Source organism: Dermacentor andersoni, chromosome 8, assembly GCF_023375885.2.
Source record: "Dermacentor andersoni chromosome 8, qqDerAnde1_hic_scaffold, whole genome shotgun sequence".
NCBI lineage: Eukaryota > Metazoa > Arthropoda > Arachnida > Ixodida > Ixodidae > Dermacentor > Dermacentor andersoni.
Window position 1 is genome coordinate 67,674,300 of NC_092821.1, and position 17,884 is coordinate 67,692,183.

Sequence of the window (17,884 nt, forward strand, 5' to 3'; positions counted from 1 at the left end):
GATAAAAAAACCAAATTAGGAAAGAAACAATTTATGATAACTCAAAGGGAAACTCATTACTTTTCGAAGTGAGCTCAGGATGCCTTAGAATACGCACTTATAAAGCGAGATATAAGAAGGAAGAAGAAGCATGTGCTTGCTGTGGCAAAGCTAAGGAAACGATGGAGCATGTTTTATGAGAATATGAAGATATCTACCCAGCAGCTGATTTAGGCACCACTGGCCTCCTTGAAGCTATTGGTTTGAGAGAGAGCTGGGGAAAAGGAAAGATGTCTGCAATAGAGATTAGTAAGAGGCGATTGGAAGATTGGTGAAAGTAGGAAAACTACAAACAACAGACGCATACGAAAACAAAGTTCACAATAGTGGTTCAGAAAGTTTGGTTATGGGAATTCATCAAGGTGTTTTTCTCATTCCTTTCTTTTCTTTTTTTAACACAGGTAGGACATGAGGCAATATATGAGCTTGGTGGCACAACCCACCATCAAGTTCCAAAGGGGACGCTTATTTTTATTAATTTGAAAATACTGCCAGCTGCTTTTTAGCAGCCAAAGCAGGAGTGGTACATAGAAAATACAAAGGGATACTGTACAAGCAAAGTAAATGCCAAAATAAAATTCGAACACAGCAAGCTCACACACAGTGCAACACAGATCATACTTGTACGTTACTGCGCAGAACAATATCTCTGAAACTAATGACATGAGTTGAATAAAAATTCGGTACGAAAGGAATTGCGTGCTTCGCTCACAACTGAGAAATAGCCGATAAGAAAGAGTCAACAGTACGCTTGTTCGTTACCTCTTGTGGAAGCCTGTTCCATTCTCTTATCGTTCTAGGAAAAAATTAAAATTGATAAGCGATAGTTCTAGCCTGGGGCACAATAAGGGTAAGTTCGTGCTTTCCGCGGGTACTTCTACACGTGTTAAACTGTAAGTATTTGTTAAAATTCATTCTAGCTTGGCCGTTCACTATCGTGTAACGCATCTTCAGATGGTGTAGCTTACGGCGTTCCTCCAGTGTTGGAAGACCAGACCTTGAACGGAGATCAGATAGTGATGCTTGTCTTCCGTAGGCATTAAAAATAAACCTGAGTGCTTTTTTTGTATTTTTTCCAGCTTACCTGTATCAGTCTTAGTGTGCGGGTCCCAAACGACATCGCCATATTCAAGTAGAGGACGCACCAGTGAAGTATAACCAACTAGTTTCGTCTTGCTTGTACAGTGCTTCAGACGTTGCCGCAGTAACCATAGTCTTTTTGAGGCTGACGAAACTATCTTGTTAATGTGCGCACTCCATTTTAAATCGCGAGATATTTTAATCCCCAGATATTTAAACGTATCGACAAGAGTAACGCCAACGTCGTTAATTTTGTATCCATGCGATCATGGACTCTTCTTTTTTGTTACGGTCATTTGGGAGCACTTAGGGATATTTAGGCTCATTTTCCAGGTCTGGCACCAGTTAGCAATCGATGTTAGAGAATTACTTAAGAGTAATTGATCATCTTTAGTTTGAATGGCATGATAAACAACGCAGTCATCCGCGAAAAATCGGCATTGTACAGCAGTGTCAAGTGAGAGATCATTCAGATAAACAAGAAAAAGTAATGGTCCAAGGACGGACCCTTGAGGTACGCCTGAAAGGACTGGAAGCATTGATGATTTGCATTGAGTCACCTATTTGAACATATTGTTGGCGTTGCGTTAGGTAAGAGTCAAGCCACCTCAGAATACGCTCATTTCTAAAGAGATGCTTTAGTTTTAATATCATTTTGGAATGCAACACGCGGTCAAAGGCTTTTTCAAAGTCTAGAAAGATTATGTCGACCTGGCCACTGTTATCAAGAACTGCAAACAAATCATTAGTAATGTGGAGTAACTGTGTCACTGTTGAAAGGCCACGCCTGAATCCGTGTTGACTGTTCATGAAAAAATTGTTGCCTTCTAGGAAACTGCTTAAATGTTTGAAAAGAAAATGTTCTAATACCTTGCTAGCTGTGCACAACGACGACACCGGGCGATAGTTAGTTACTGTGAGCTTATCGCCAGTCTTGTGTATCGGTATAATTTTGCCTATTTTCCAGTCAGAAGGAACTTCTCCTTTCTCCAAACTTTTGCTAAAAATAATATAAAGATACTTGGCACACCACTCCGCGTATCTAAACAAAAATGCATTGGGGATTTCGTCGGGTCCCGAAGATTTCCTACTGTCTAAGCTAAGCAATGCTGAAAAAATACCTTCTTCTATGATTATTAGCTCTGGAAGTTCATACATAGTTGCATGGCTGAAATCTATATTGTTATCAGCACTGCGCAGAAAAACGGACGAAAAATAGTCGTATGCCATTGCTATACGAGTTGGGTCAGTGACGTCCTTATCGTGTATTTTCAATTTATTAACTGGTTCCTTCTTTTGCGTCAAGTGAAGCCAAAACTTTCTCGGATCGCTGGAAAGGAAGTTGTGCATTTTGACGTTAAAAAAAGTGAATCTGGACGATTTTATTTTCGAACGCAAGTCCGATCGCAGCTCAGCCAAGGTGGCGCTATCTCTCTGGTTTTTAGACGATAATCGTTTTACGCGCCGCTTTCTATGAATGATGTCGCGCGTCATCCAGGGGCTTCGACGTTTGCTATTATGTCTTTTCGGGATATATTTATTCATGCAATGACGCACCGAATATTCGAAGTGCAGCCACAGACTTAACAGTTGTAAAGTTTCTGTGACACTGTAAAAAGAAATCATAGTCTTGTTCTAAGAAATCTAATATGCTGACATCGTCCGCATTATTAAAATCATAGTAGGGCCTTAGGTTGTTGTGCTCAGCTTTACGCCACAGTTGGCTTTTAAAGAGGACAGAGAAATGGTCCGATATACCGGGCACGATATCGACAGTATAACCTAGTTGACTGACATTTTCAGATATGAAGACGAGGTCGAGAATCGAACTTGATACAGCAGTCTGGCGCGTTGGGGTATGCACTACCTGGTGGAGATCGAAGGCATATGCGATGTCTAGCAACAGATCCGTGTGATGGCATGTGGAAGTAGCACACATCAAGTCCCAGTCTATATTAGGCATGTTGAAGTCGCCACTCATTATAACGCAACTGTAGCGCTTTTTGTTGTCGGACAGAAAGTCGTGTAGTGCCTCCAGCATAGAAATGTCAGCATTGGGTGGCCTATAGACAGCTCCGATAAGTGCGTTTTGGCCGGAAAGTTTGGCAGCTATCCACACCATTTCAATCTGCTTATTGTGTGGGACCAGCGTATACCGAGTGCCTTTCTTCATCAGAAGTGCCACACCTCCCCCTCTTGAACAGCGATCATGACGGATGATTTCATGCGTGACAGGTACAGCATCTGCATCATCTATGCTATCGTGAAGCCAAGTCTCTGTTACCACGGTGATGTCAGGATCGTAAGCAATGAGTAAACCTTCTAGATCATCGCTTTTATTTGCAATGCTTCTAGCGTTGACATTCATTAAGGATAAAGCTCTTCGGTTGTGAGGAACTATCGGCTGAGGTGGGGGGTTGTTTGGATTGCATTGTTGGGTGCAGTCATCCCAAGAGCGTGGTCATTGCCTAGTAGACTGAACAAGTTCATTCCGCGCCTCATTCCAAAAGTAAAGGGTCCCATTGATTCTAACCTTGTCGAAAACAAGGATGACTTTATCCCCATTGGACCTGTTTACTTTGGTACTTGCCCAAAGCTTTTTGCGGATAGACTGTACCCTAGGCGAAAAGTCCTCCGAAATACTGAATTCCGTATCTCGCAATTTACCACAGCTTTTCAAAATCCTAAATTTGTCTCTCCCATCAACAAGTTTGAGAATAACTGGACGACACTTATTCTTTGTTGGCTTACCGATTCTATGGATTCGTTCAATAACCACGTTGGGCAGCTTCAACAGGTCGTCAAGGATATCTTTCGATATTGTCTGCTCAAGAGAGGCAATATGCTCCCCTTTTGCTTCCTTTACTCCAAAAATGATGAGGTTACTACGTCTGCTTCGGTTCTCGAGGTCGTCAATCTTCAAAAGTAAGCTGTCAACTGTCTCTTGCAAGGCATCAACTTTACTCGTATATTTGGTGACCGTTGAAGCTATGTTATCCAATTTCCTGTCAATGGCGTTCAGTTTGTCGGTAGACTAAGTTTACTGTTCGTTGTTTGCTTGAGGTCTCGTATGTCGTCGCATATGATTTTAAGAATGTCTTCAGTAGAAGGACCCGGATTAGATTCAATGTCTCCACAACATGGTAACAAATTAACAAAACAGTGATACATCATCAATGTAAGATCAAAAATGGACCGTGGGCACAGCAGAAGCAAGAGGCATACGTTGTTGCTACGGTAAGAATGAACCAAATGGTCTTGCCTCACCTGCACAATAAACAAGAAGGGATTCGTGAGACGCATGGTCTCGGTGCTTCCGCCGTGCCCACTGGGCGTGATCCGCGCAGTGCAGTCCCTTAAGTACACCCATGTAGGAGACGTAGATGACGTTGGTATCACGTGAATGTCTGGCGTAGCTCTCACACTGCACAGGCTCCACAGACAATCGTTGGCACCGTGAAACGATGTGTCAAACCCGGCAACTTGATGCGCAGTCGTAGTAGCATTAGGTAGATTGTCGGTGTTCAGTTCCTCGGCCGGTACAGGTGAAGAAGTGAAAAGGACCTTTTCACTTCTTTAAGCACATTGTCCTTACGGAGTTCTTCAGCTGCCAGTAGTCGAATCGGTGCAAGTTGTACCTGCTCACTTTCTCACTTTCCGAGTCTGCAGCAGGCTAACACGCTCGCTGCAGCAGCAGCAGCGACTACAGTTGCTACTTGTATCCCACCAGGCTGGAAGGCAAGCCTGACAAGCCTGGAAGGAATCACCTGACAACGTCCGAGCAGCCGCGGAGTCGTCAGAGGGGGTTATTTTTTTTTCTTTTTGGACGAGTTCATCAATAGCAATTCGCCCATGTCGTTCTTGTTCTCGACTTAGGCGCCAGGAAGGTGTTCGCTGATACACCAGCATGACGATCTGCTGTACATCATGACAGTGTCGCAGCACTTTCCATCGAACTTTATTTAAGTCGTCTAATGTTGAGTCATTGGGTGCCTTCGGCGATAGCGGACTCTGCGGTGTAATTCGCAGAAAATATCTCTGCTCGTCGATGAAGGTGAGCCTTTCGGCTCACGCAGGTCACTTCGAAACTGGGGTGGCTGCTACCAGCGGTCTTTTTGAGTGGTAACGTAGTCATTCGTGCGACAGTGTTTGTAGCCGCTTGTGTCCTTTTTGTGGTTGTGCATGGTCTTAGGAGGCCTTGACTCTGTCGTCGATATGTTGTACCCATGCTTGTGCTTCCAAACACTGCTTCGCCAGTGTTGTTCGTTGTCCTTGCTGCGGTGGCGGTGGTGGGAGGATCAAGTGTGGTAGCATGATGGCCACTGGACAGGCTCCAAATCTGCCACACCCTTTGCACAATGTAGGGCAAGTGGGCAGGTGTATATGAATCATGGGCTAACTTGGGTTGTACCATTCGGCTGGTCACTGACATCTGTTCCCCCGCACGTTGCATGGTGTGGGGATTGAGGTGCCTTCTTGTGCCTCGTCCCCCAACTCCTGCACTGTGTTTAGCTTGATCTCCGGGAACTGCCACCGTAACGGCAACATGGCTGACACAACTAGCGTGCCGAAGCTAATTTCTTGCACAAACTGTGCTTATCCCTCCCAGGGTCGAATCACCGCGTGAGCTAATGTCACCAAGATGTGCCCCAATTGGCCTCCCGAGTGGCAGGCCCCGGGCACCTCTCCACCCGAGCTCTCTTTCGCTGAGCGCGTCATTGCCGCGGCAGATGCTCACAGGCCCACAACGAGGTGGTTACAAGGCCCTTTGCTCCTGCAATTCTTTAGTTTTCGCACTTGGCTGGCCGCTTCGCAGTTAGCCATAGCGCAGCGGGCACGCATAGTCGATCAGTCTTGCGGTGAGCCTTTTCCCGTAAGTGCCGTGACTGTCACACTGTGCTGCATCTTGGTTGAATAAACACCTGTGCTTATTGGCGATCTGACTCTGGAACCTTCTCTGCGCCATGTCAGACTCGATGAACCCTGCCCAAGTGCTTTTGTGTGTTGCAGAGTAGAGGAGCGTCGTGCCCTTCCCTGACCATTGCTCGTCGGGTGAGCCTTGTGCAAACCCACCTCCATATAACTGCCACCCAACTTGGTTTCAGCATGTCGTCACTGCAGGCCCCTTTTCAGCCCTCGTTCCTGCTTGATCCCCTGGCCATGGACGTAATTTCCTTCGACGCAGATGACACCTACAGCATGAGGTACGTACCCTCTGCTTTTGGCCACTGGGAGCAATCCCTTCTTTGGAAAGCCCTTTCGTCACGTCGACTGCCTAGATGTGTATCCTATTCGTAGCCGTGCCAGCTTTGGATTTGCTCAACTCTTCGAGACGCGCGTGAAACAGGTGCCTACTAGCACCCCCAATGTTCTGTTCCCGCTCACTGGCTGCTTTTCGTCCCGAGTGCATTTGAGTACCCCATGTGCCACATCGGAGCCACCCTGCTTGAGTGTCATCACTAACTCGCGCATTGGCCTCTCTTTGTCTTGAGCGCCTTTCTCTGACTAATTCGCCACAGACCATACAGAGTCACATGTCACTATGAGTGAAGTTACAGCAGTGCAATGTACGTAGGCGCATTTGTGAGAAATATATCAACTCTCCTGCTGGGAGCACAAAGCTCGCGAGAAGAAAGGCAAACGGCATTTGGTTTGAAATTTAGGCTCTTTCCGCAGCACATAGCGATGTAATACTTAGCAGACACGAACGCTAGCACACATTGTATACACGGTGCTTGTCGGCTCAAAATGGCCACATCTGGTGAGAGACCCCTTAACATTTTGGACTTAGCCATCACTAAGTTGAAAATCCTCAATGTTCATCTGAAGTGCTACGGTTTCTGCCTTTTGATTGACAACATCACCGGACACCAGCACTTGCATGGTAATCATGGCTTTCAGTCACATTAGAATACCTTCAAGTTATGGGTGGGCACTGTGGGATCCAGAAGATTTCTCAGTGGCTTCCAACATGTTGACCGTGTTGTTTATGTAGTCTGATATTGTCTGCTTCAAGAGTTCTAATTCTTTTGCGATGTCCGATTGCGACAAGTCCCTTTGCACTTTCACGATAATGGTAGCCATCTTTTCTATCGTCAATATGCTATGATTTCCTCGCTTCAAAGCCTTTGTCGGAAGGCGGTGGATGACAAAGGCAGTGTCAGCACCATTGTTAACAACTGGCGATGAAACCACGGAAGACAATCGGTTGTTGAAGTGGCTAAGCCTAGCATCACAGTATGCAGCTGAAGAAAACCACAATGCACAAGACAGGCGATACCTAGAGTACCCATGGCCATATACAACTGACGAGTGCTGACAGCAATGACAGCATAAAGGCTTGTGGGAGAGTGCACCAAGTGGTGCCTATTGAGGCTGCACCTGAAATGGTAGCTCTGAATCGGCATGCGAGATGTGTGCAACACTGCTTTGAGCCTGCAGGAAAACAAAATTACAGCGATGTTTGCATTTTCGGTAGCTTCGAACTTGCGATCGTGAGAAAAATTAAGAAAAATTAAACGAGAACAGTTCGAAACAATCAAAATTTTCGTTATTATTATACATAACTATATGGAGCAAATTGGCAATAATATTGCAGAGCTAAAATATTCCGGCCGGCCCAGAAAATAGGGTGTCCAAAAAAAAATCGGTCGAAATTGTATGATTATTATGTTGTGAAAAAGAGCATATTCGAATTCCACACACTTGGCAATAAACATCTTTTAAACCATTTCGAAAATTTTACGCTGCAACTGCATGCACCTGAATTACCAAGGAGAGGTTGCGCTTTGGTCAGTTGTCGCAAAGTAACTAGCACGATCTTCCTGCGTCTGTCATGTAGTATACTGTGAAACAAAATAAATTTTTTTTGTTTGTAGTTGTCAAAATGAAGAAAGCGTCATCATTTTTGTCATTATTGTGGGAAACCTGCCAACTTTGCAAACTTTCTCCAAACACGTATTATTTCTGCTGGAGGTGCAAGAATAACGTGTCAGGGCTTGACTTTATAACTGCATTGAAAACAATGTGATAAAATGGGTGAAAGTGCAAAGCAAGATTATCACAGTGTGCTGTATAGTTTACATGAATAGAAAGTAGAGAGCAACTGTCGATTTTCACTGGAGGCTTTGTTGTGCAACGGCTACCCTGTTGACAGTAAAATTGAAGACACTGTGATGGAATTCTCTAGTGAGCACCGTGGACGAGTTCTCCTGATGACAGCAGATTCAATTCATTGCAAAGGCATTTGAATTGCTCACTAGTGCCTCATTTCTCGTAGGGAGAAGGCTTCACTTTTCGCATCAGCAAAGGTGGATAACACATTGTAACAAGGGTGCTGAGATGGAATAACTATCCACTGGCACAAACAGGTGGTACAAAAGAGGTCCCGTCGGCCACTGCAGTCTGTAAACATGGAAAAAAAAAAAAAAACCTGAAGCTGCTATCGACGGAAGAGGACCAAAACCAGCGCACAGCCAGCATTCACCTCAAGATGCGTACAAGTCGTCTGAAGCGATTGCTGGCGTGCAACTCAGGAGCCCAGTGCATGCTGCTCATTGCCTGAGGGCAGTGTTGCACACAACTAGGCCCGCTTAGTCATCGCCAATGATGTGCTCTGGGATGTCGTGACCAAAACCTGTCCCAGGACAAGAATCCTTACAGTTCCCGAGTAGTATATGCCTCCCTCAATGAATGAGCATATTCATGAAACAAGGTATGTTTTATAGTTGACTGCATTATGTTTTAATTTTATTCACATCAAATCCAGAGGTCAATTTACATTCTCCATTGATCTATATTCATGTTCTTACACTCATACACCGATCTATACATAACTAAAAGACTCACTGGGTGTAACATTATCATGGACCAATGTAAGGGCTACAACAACGCCAGGACAAGAGGGCTCTAGAATAGGCTCTGCCATCTAAGGCGCTTTAATGTGCTCAGTAGGGCAGTATTTTTGCATTTTGCCTCAATCATTATGCAGACAAGAATAAAATACCTGCTAATTTATCCTCAGCGACAGAACATCACACACACTTGAGCAAGTCGTGCCAAGCTAGGCAGATTTGGTCATTTACCACACTCATATAAGCAGGCAAATGTAAGAAAAGTGCCGGTCATTGCCCACCTGAGGTGGAGCTTAACTGCTCCACAGCCTCCATAGTCTGCACGCTCCTAGACTCGCTCCCTGCTTTCAACGAGCAGCCAACAGACTTGTGAGCAAGAGACAAGCTGCACTGCATGCCAACCTCGACCTGACCGCCGACCTTTGAAGGGGCATGGCATGCCATTTTGGCAGTGATGCTTTCAGCTAGGCTCATCGCATTTGTGAGGCCTGCAGAAAATAAATCAGGCGATTGCAGTCCTGTTACAGCATCAAGAACAATATGTAAAATACAACAGAGTAAATACAAGAGCATAGCCAAGGAACAGAAAATAACCCTTCCAGTTCAGTATTCCTAAAGGGCTACAAAGGACAATCCACACTGAATACTCGAAAGCAGGGCAACCTCTTCTTTTTGGAAGCCTTATGACAGCAGAACCTATTTGAGACACTTTTTCATCTCATGCATTTTAAAGCTACTGGTGTAGTCCAAGTAATGAAAAGTTGTTGCAACATCCTAAGGTCATTGCAATCAGCCTATATAATGTCCACTGTAGGATCTCCTGTCACCCCATGTCTTGTGCCAGATGATACTGACACATGACCTCGTTTTATCTTTTACGGGTGAGCGCTTTTACCATCTACAAAGTGTTATCGCTCAGCGCAGGATGCGTCTACATGTACCAGAAGTTTCTAGAATGTTATCGCTGCTTCTATCCGCTGTCGGTTGTCGCCGAACCTTGCGTAAGCTGAGTGCATGTATGCACGACACCAATGGTGTAGAACTTTGTGGAAGGCATGCGGGTCCCAGCGGTTACTCTGGAACATTCGACGACTGATCTATAAAAGCCGACGTGCTTGACCTGCTGATCAGATTTTCACCAATCGCCGACTGTGTTTGTCACTGTCGATGTTCTCCGAGTATAACATGTTTTTTGAGGGCACTAGTTCACCCAATAAAACGCTAGTTTCCTCATTTTTAGTATTGCTGCTTTCCTCACCGTCACTACTACGTGACAATACCATCCCGTGCTTGCAAATTTTCGATGTCCTCACTCTACCTGTCTGCTGTCCAAGATTGCACGTCAGTTCGATTGATAACAATTCAGTAACCCTGATAGGCCGTCGGTTAGCTGCCCTACACATTACATTGCTGGTCCAAAGTTCATTTTCAATGCAACAGCATTCTTTAAGAAGTTTACCCACTTAGCGGTAGGTCTGTACGTATGTATGTATGACCGCACATAATCTCTTTCCTGCCAACTTGTGTTTGTGTGTAGTCTATGATCAAATGGGTAGAGCATTTGGTCGCTGTGCTGTCCCTGGGAACTGGCTTCAAAACTAACTGCCGGCCCAACTTCGGTCGCTCAGCATGTAAGAATGGGCATGTGCTGCTATCCAAAAAACTTCTTTGATGCTAAGTAGGGTCACTGGGTATGTGGCACTCGGTATGTGCCACGGTTCAATGAGCAGCCTCTCCTAGTGATCTCCAATTAGCCCTGTCTTGTCATCTACTTTTACCCCTACTGTGTCTAGGTTGGCTGGCCTGCTCCCTCCCAACTAATTTGGTCTTTCTCTCTTCAAATTGAGAACAATCCTAAACCTCTCTAACCTGTGATCACTACTATTTACCCGACCTCACACTTCTACAACTTGCACTATGCTAGGGTCGGCACAATGTATGAAATCTATTTCATTTCTTGTGTCCCCATTACGACTTTTCCAGGCCCACTTCCTGTTATTCCGCTTCCAGAAGAAGGTATTCATAACTCAGAGGCAATTTATTTCCATGAAGTCTGCCACATCTCTCATCTTCTAATTGTAGAGTTCATGACATAGTTGCCAGTCACCTGTTCCCCCACCCAATTTTCCCCCACTTTCGCATAAAGGGCCCCTCGAGGTCTGGCCATTTTGAGCTGACAAGCACAGCACATACAATGCGGACTCATAATCGAGGATGCTAAAATTACATCACTACACACCGCGGAAACAGCTAAAATTTAGAACTAAACACCGTTTGCTCTTTTCCTCAGGGGCCTGCGCTCCAAGATGAGGGGATGACTTATATCAACAAAAACGCCTACATACATGTGTATCCTGTGATGTTGCTCATAGTGACATGTGACACCTTAAGAATTATTCAAGGCAACATGTGTTATTTGTGTAATCTGCTGTCTCAAGAGACGAATTAAAGTTTAGAGAAATAATATAACATGCAGACTGAATGGCTGCTGTGTTTCTTTTACTTTGCACCACAGCAAGAGAGATGTACAGTCGAACCCTTTTTATAACTATACCGGTTTCAACAATATATCGGTTATCACAACGAAAAGCAGCTGCACCATAAATTTTGTAAGTGTTCTATGGGGAAATAACCTGCTTAATTCAACGTCCTCATGACGCATTACAATTTATAACGATGAAGTATGGCTGCTGCGCGTCCATACTGAAAGTGAATGGAATGCGAAATCCTGTAAAAGAAAAAAAGGAAAAGTGAGATACGAGCCGCTGCATGATCGCCCGGCACCCCAACTACCGCTCCGTGCGAATTTCTTCCCTCACCCTTCCACTCCTCCGAACACAAACGGTCTGCGCCCATATCTCTGGGCTGCGCCACCCTCCGAAACACGACTGGACCACGCCAATTGCGCTGACAATGCTGCCGGCGCTGCTCCCAGATTGCTCGCTCAGCCCTCACAGTTGGTCCTTTAATCTCTGGCCCTCATTCTGCACAATTATGCTAACGGATTAACTTGCTCGTGCTTTTCTTTGTTCATTGCATCTAAGTCATTCCTGGCCACATTGTTTCTCAGCCTAGTTTGAGATGCCACCGAAACGGAAGATGGCTGATCAGCCCACTGATCGTCCGCAATGCACGACATTGCCGGTGAAAAGAAAGTGCGCTGCTATAAATTTGGAAACGAAGTGCTTCTAACCGATGAGGCGATCGTTGCCAACGTACTTGCATCAGATAGCGACGGTAGCGATGATGGAGCAGGGCAGCTGGGTCAACATTGTCCCCGCGGGAGGTCCTGCATATGATTCAGTCCCTCATGAGCTTGTTTTTGCGAGGGACATTCCACTTCCCTACATGGGGCACCTAAATGCCTTGGAGAAGGATGTCGGCAAGCTCCGCATAATGCGAGCAAGATTGACGGACATGCGGTTTTTTCAAGCAAGCCAGTGGGGAGGTACGTGGCGAGATGCTTGTGGCGATCTGGCTCCGGCATTTCTTCTGGATTTCTCAAGCTGAGATGCTGCCACAGCAGCCTTCCCGCATATTTTAAAAGGCGCCTCTTGGGGCCACCAAAATGATGCCTCAGCAGAGCTGGTATGTCAGTTGCCGCCTGTGACTCTTCTTAGCAGTTGTTATACCAGTGCCGTTCTTGAACGCCGACAGCCGCGGCTTCTTAACAACATGCGATCTAAGTGTGCAGGAAGCAGAGTTAAACAGTTGATCGAGTCAACACAATCAGAAGGCAGATGGAGGAAGGTGGCGGGGAGCAGAACTGACCTTCGCGCCATTATATTTTTCTTGGAACCGCTACGCCTTTCCCCATTTTTCTCGTGCAACCCGGTTATAACAATGAATTTTTTGTGGCACTTGAATCAATATAGGTTCGACTGTATTGCTGTTTTGTCTGCTTATTCCCAAATCGTTCAGTTGCAAGTTAACACAACGAAACTATATAATTTTCTAGCCTGTTCCAGCATGTGGTCATGCTCTGTGATCCACTTGTGTCCGCCTCGGTATCTGTGTAGCACTGACCAATGCCTCCTCTAAACAAAATAATGCTTTGGATGTCGCTTGTTTTGCCATTAGAGGGTTGCCATCACAAAATGCGAGTGGATCACCCTGTAGTCGTGCTCGCCACTGTACTGCTGGAGCCGGAGTGATGCTGTTGGCAACATTGTGTCGGTGCAGCGGTGCAGCTGGCTACATGTTGTGCAGGCGGTTGCTTGTATGCTTGTAACATGCACTGGAGGCGCGACGTAGAGCACACGCCTGCTTCGTTACAAAATTTTCCTTTGAAGCTATTAGAAATATTCTAATGTGAATGATATGACATGCTTACTTTAATTTTTGTGTGTTATTAGGACATAACAGAACATTTATGGTTTCCATTGATGCAACTCGTTTCTAGCCTTTTTATAAGCATTCGGTCATCTTTCGACAATGTCGTGCAATGAGTTTTGAAGTTTTGGGCATTACATTAATTTGACAGCTTTTCAAAGGAGTTAAAATTTTATCAGGATTAGTTGGTGTTAAAAAAATGAATGGTGAAGAAAGGTATGCTAAAAATTCCTGCTGATTCCGTTTATTTTCGATCAGCTTTAGCATTGCTGAGCCGGTCTGAAGTAATGGCTGCCGCAACCCCAGTGGCCGCAGCTCAGGGCGGGCAGGCTCCTTGAGTTCACCATTGCTGAGAAGACTGTGAGGCACACCTAACCAAGTATATTTTTTGAATCTAATACATTAAATACCTTTCTTTCTCACTGAACATGAATGAAACACGAAGTCAACAGGCAGCTTCGACGCGTCAAACGTGCTCTCAGTACTATTATGTTATTTTGTGTTAAGGCGCTGCTATGAATTAACACAAAAAAACTTGAAAAAGAACCAAACAAGACATATTCAAGAACAAAGAAATTTTATTATGTAAATGGAACACTATGAAAGTATGTACTGGCGCAGGGAAAGAAAGGTAAGGCAACAGTTGTTTGAAGACAATGCATATTCAGGATCCCACCAAAATTCCTATCTCCCCACCCTTCCTAGAGCTGACGACATTCATGTTGCCAACTGGGCATTTTGCACTTCACAAGACTCCCATTCGATCGGCATAACATCAACACCAAAATACTGCGGAAAGTCCAAGTCCGAAATCCTGATCGGGCTAACAGGAGTCATCAAGCTCATGGATGACATTCTCTTCTTTGGCCGCAATGAAGCCAGGCACAAGAGGAATGCTGACACGATACTCAAGCAGCTGTCTCCTCAAGCCTCCCTGCTCGTTACTCTTCGACAATGATGACTATGATTCATCAAAAGTCTCCACACCACTGTCCAATGACTATATCCTGCAGGCATCCAGCTCGGCGCTGTTCAACTCGTCCACTTCACCTTTGCTGCAGAACATGATGAACACACCTTGCCTCGGCTGTTTGAAGTATTGCGCTTCATCGATATGACAAGTGTGCAGGAAGTAAGGAAAGGAGGAGGCAAAGGTAGAGAAGAGGTATTTCAGCAGTCAGCAGGCTTTGCTTCCATTACTCACAAATTATGCTTCAGGGATGCACGAGACGATCGCGACAATCATTTCCTTGCAGAAATTTTTACTATAACCCGAGAACTTTTCGTGACAGGGGTTTCCTTTCAAGCAGCTTAGCGGCAGCCTTCCTGTCAGTCACTCTTTGAGCAAAATTTTAAAAAAGCGGCCCGATACTTCCTGGAACTTAGCAGCAGCAGCAGCTCTTTGCGGTGGTCAGTGTCCGTGTTTCCACAGCTCAACACTGGTAGGCTCATGGGCTCTTGCACAATCCTCTGTGCATAAAGTTCAGGGGCTTTGCAATGGACCTCCAATGAGGAAGCATACATTCCACAAATCTCCAAAGACCTAAGAGCAGATTCAGCAGTTTCCGAGATCGATAAAACAGGCCACCACAGTCTTGATGAGTGATGGGCCCGTGCTTAGGAGTGCTGCTTTTTGCTCACCGTAGGAAGACTATACGGCCTGCACAGGGAATGTGCTCACTCGCCGCACGCACGATGTATCTGCCAATCACGGCCACGCTGACGATCTGAGGGGTGGAGACAAATGGTCGCGCTGAAAGGCAGTTTTTTAACCACTGCGCTGCCATGTTCAGGACCTCATGAAACGTGCTTGTCGCACATGCAATTCCTGTTGAATAAGAAGAAGATGCTGCGATGAGAATGTGGTCAAGCTCTTAACAGTGCTTTCACTTGAAGCTGCCACGATTCTGGTGTTCAGCATCTTTTCCAGGACACATGCTGCACTCTTTACGTCCAGCATGTCACTGTACCCGGCAATGCGGCGCAGAAAGCCAAACATTGCCTCGATCGGGTCAGTGGACATTTTCTGAGTCAGGATGAACTGGAAACTTTTTTCGCTGTAAGTAGATGATGGGTGCAGGCAACTTTTGATTTTGTTGGAAAAATCAGTGAGATAAATTTTCTTGCTTAAAGGGTCCCTCACCAGGTCTGGCCATTTTGAGTTGACAAGCGCAGAGCATACAGTGCGTTATGACAATCGTGTCTGCAAAGTATTTCATTGCCATGTGCCGCGGACAGATCCGAAATTTCAAACCGAACGCCGTTTTTCCTTCTCGCAGCCGCCGCGCTCCAATCCGGAGGATGATATACTCCCGTCCCTGCACCTACGTAGTTGTGTCTGCAGTGTGACGTAGCTCGTGGTGACGCGCGACTTTGAGAATTATTGAAGGCACCATCTGTTATTTGTGTGATCTGTTGCTTGAATTGACGAATTGAAGTTTAAAGAAATAATAAAACACACAAACGGAATGTTTGCGTGTTTTCTGCTTTACTTCGCACTGAAGCAAGAGAAATGTACTTCCGCTTCGTCTGCCTGTTCCCACGGTCGTGCGCTCATGTGCGCAGGTACTGAAACTATGCCATTTTCTACTGTGTTCCAGCGCATGATCACGCCCTGCGATCCACTCATTCTGCCTAAGTATTCGTGTAGCACTGAATTATACCGCTAGTCATGTGTCCTTGTGCACAGTGCACAAAGTCATGCGCTGCGCGAAACAATAACAGCTCGCGTGCAACGCCGCCAATGGAAGTGCTCATTGCCAAAAAAAAAAGTGAAGGCAGGGCCCGTGACGTATGTGTCACGCGATCCTTGAGGTTCGGCATGCGAGAACGCAGGGAAGGAATTTCGCTTGCGGAGGCTAGATGGGGCGAGTGGAGAGAGAGTCTCAATATGCAGTGGAGCCCAGCTGCTGAAATCATGGGTTCACGGCACTGAAACATTTCTATCTCAGCTAATAATGAGCAGACCTGCAAAATTTTGCGGCAGAACGCTCCCTACTGGACACATAACCTCCAGCGCATAACTGAAATTTGCTATGAGGCCTGGTGAGGGGCCCTTTAAGAAATGTTCAGGTTTGCTGGCATTCTTCAAGTTCTCGATGTCAGAGATGAAAACATCTTCCAGTCAATGAAGCCTAGAATTGTCAACGTCGGTGAAATGACGAGCATCTTCGTTGTTGCAGTGAATATGCTGCTGACAATTGCTCACATCCATTAGCACGAACCATTTCTGCATAGCCTCCATGAACTTTATCGTAGGCCCTGCTGATGCAAATCCCAAGACAGACGTGTGGCCTGTTTGGTCCTTGAGTGCTGCAGTTGCTGCAATGCCAAACAACTGAACTACCGATCATACATGCATTTTTTTCAATGTTTGACAGGTAAAAGTACTCGCATGTCAAGAATTTAATTGGCTTTACTGTCGAGTTTCGTTGCACCTTGTGCAACCTCTTGAAATACTTGGATGAGATTTTTTTGTTCCACTGATGTATTTAACCAAGAACTGGGATGGTATATTCTTAAGCGACTCTGGTCAAAAGAAAGGAAGATGCCGTTTGAGGAGCCTGCCTGGTGCTAAGTGATTATGTTTGTGTCGCCTTGGCACAAGATCTGCATGGCTGCGACATTGATTCAGTGGTTGTCGTTTATAGCACGGACAATGTCAAATCTGACACTAGTTGTCTTCTGTATGATGTGACCGATCACCTCTTTAAGCTGCTATCCTGTGCACCCCTTTGTGAAGTATCCAACATAAATTTTGTGCTTACCATGGAGGTCACAGAGCAGGAAGCACAAAATAGAATTTGCCAAGGTTTCTGTCTCCAAATTTGGAGTAAGATGTTCAAGCTCCGATCCCATGTCAACATCATCGATGAAAGCATCCGTCTGTTGGTGGTACCCTAGCTTCTGCATAATTCTCATTTTATCAGCAAGCACATCTTGTATTGTGGCATCCAAAGTGTTTGGATTTCAGTTTCAAGGCAGCAGTAAACCAGTTGAGTGAAATCAACTTCAGAAACTGCGGCTATTTATTTCTGCAGTGTCTTTCTGTAAGGCGGCCTGAGCAATTCCTCAGATCACAAATACTTGTACGCTTTCGCGGAGAGGTTCCAAAGAACAATGCTGTGCCTAATCGTTCCCTCCGACCAGTGTGGCTTCTTTCTGGTGTAGTTCTTCACTTGGTCAAGAAGTATCTATATTCCATTCTCTGCGTCCAAAGCTAGTTCATGAAATGTCCTTACATTGCATTCTTCTTTCAGTTTCTCTAGGTCTTGTTTGTCTACGATCTAGCGCAGTCAGTCATTTTTCGCTTTCAGTGACCGTTCTCTCTCCCACCATTGTTTACGCTGCATAAACAAAGTAGACGAAGAAGGATTCACGGTTGGCTGCGTTTTCCACAAGTGCTTGGTACACAATTTCCTTTGTTGCTGGCCACCACTGAATTTTGCAAATTCCTCAAATGTTCCCTTATTTGTTTTCTTTTGAATTGGGCTTGCCAGATGCAACATCAGCTTGTGTCCCACATACATTGCCTTGATCTTGCTGACCCAAAGGCAAATGGCTGCTCCACGGCAATAGCT

At 45.4% G+C, this 17,884-nt stretch overlaps 1 protein-coding gene across 9 annotated transcripts in view; it reads right to left on the bottom strand.

The window, feature by feature from the left end:
• LOC129386799 (uncharacterized) overlaps window positions 1–17,884 on the bottom strand; it is a 155,293-nt gene that overhangs the window by 103,450 nt on the left and 33,959 nt on the right. For 8 of the 9 annotated variants that reach the window (XM_072289776.1, XM_072289777.1, XM_072289774.1 and 5 more), the window contains one exon: window positions 9,254–9,460. The exons of the other annotated variant lie outside the window; for it this stretch is intronic. In XM_072289776.1, the coding sequence (XP_072145877.1) occupies window positions 9,254–9,460 (207 nt within the window). The remainder of the gene's footprint in view (window positions 1–9,253; window positions 9,461–17,884) is intronic. 9 annotated transcript variants of the gene reach the window in all.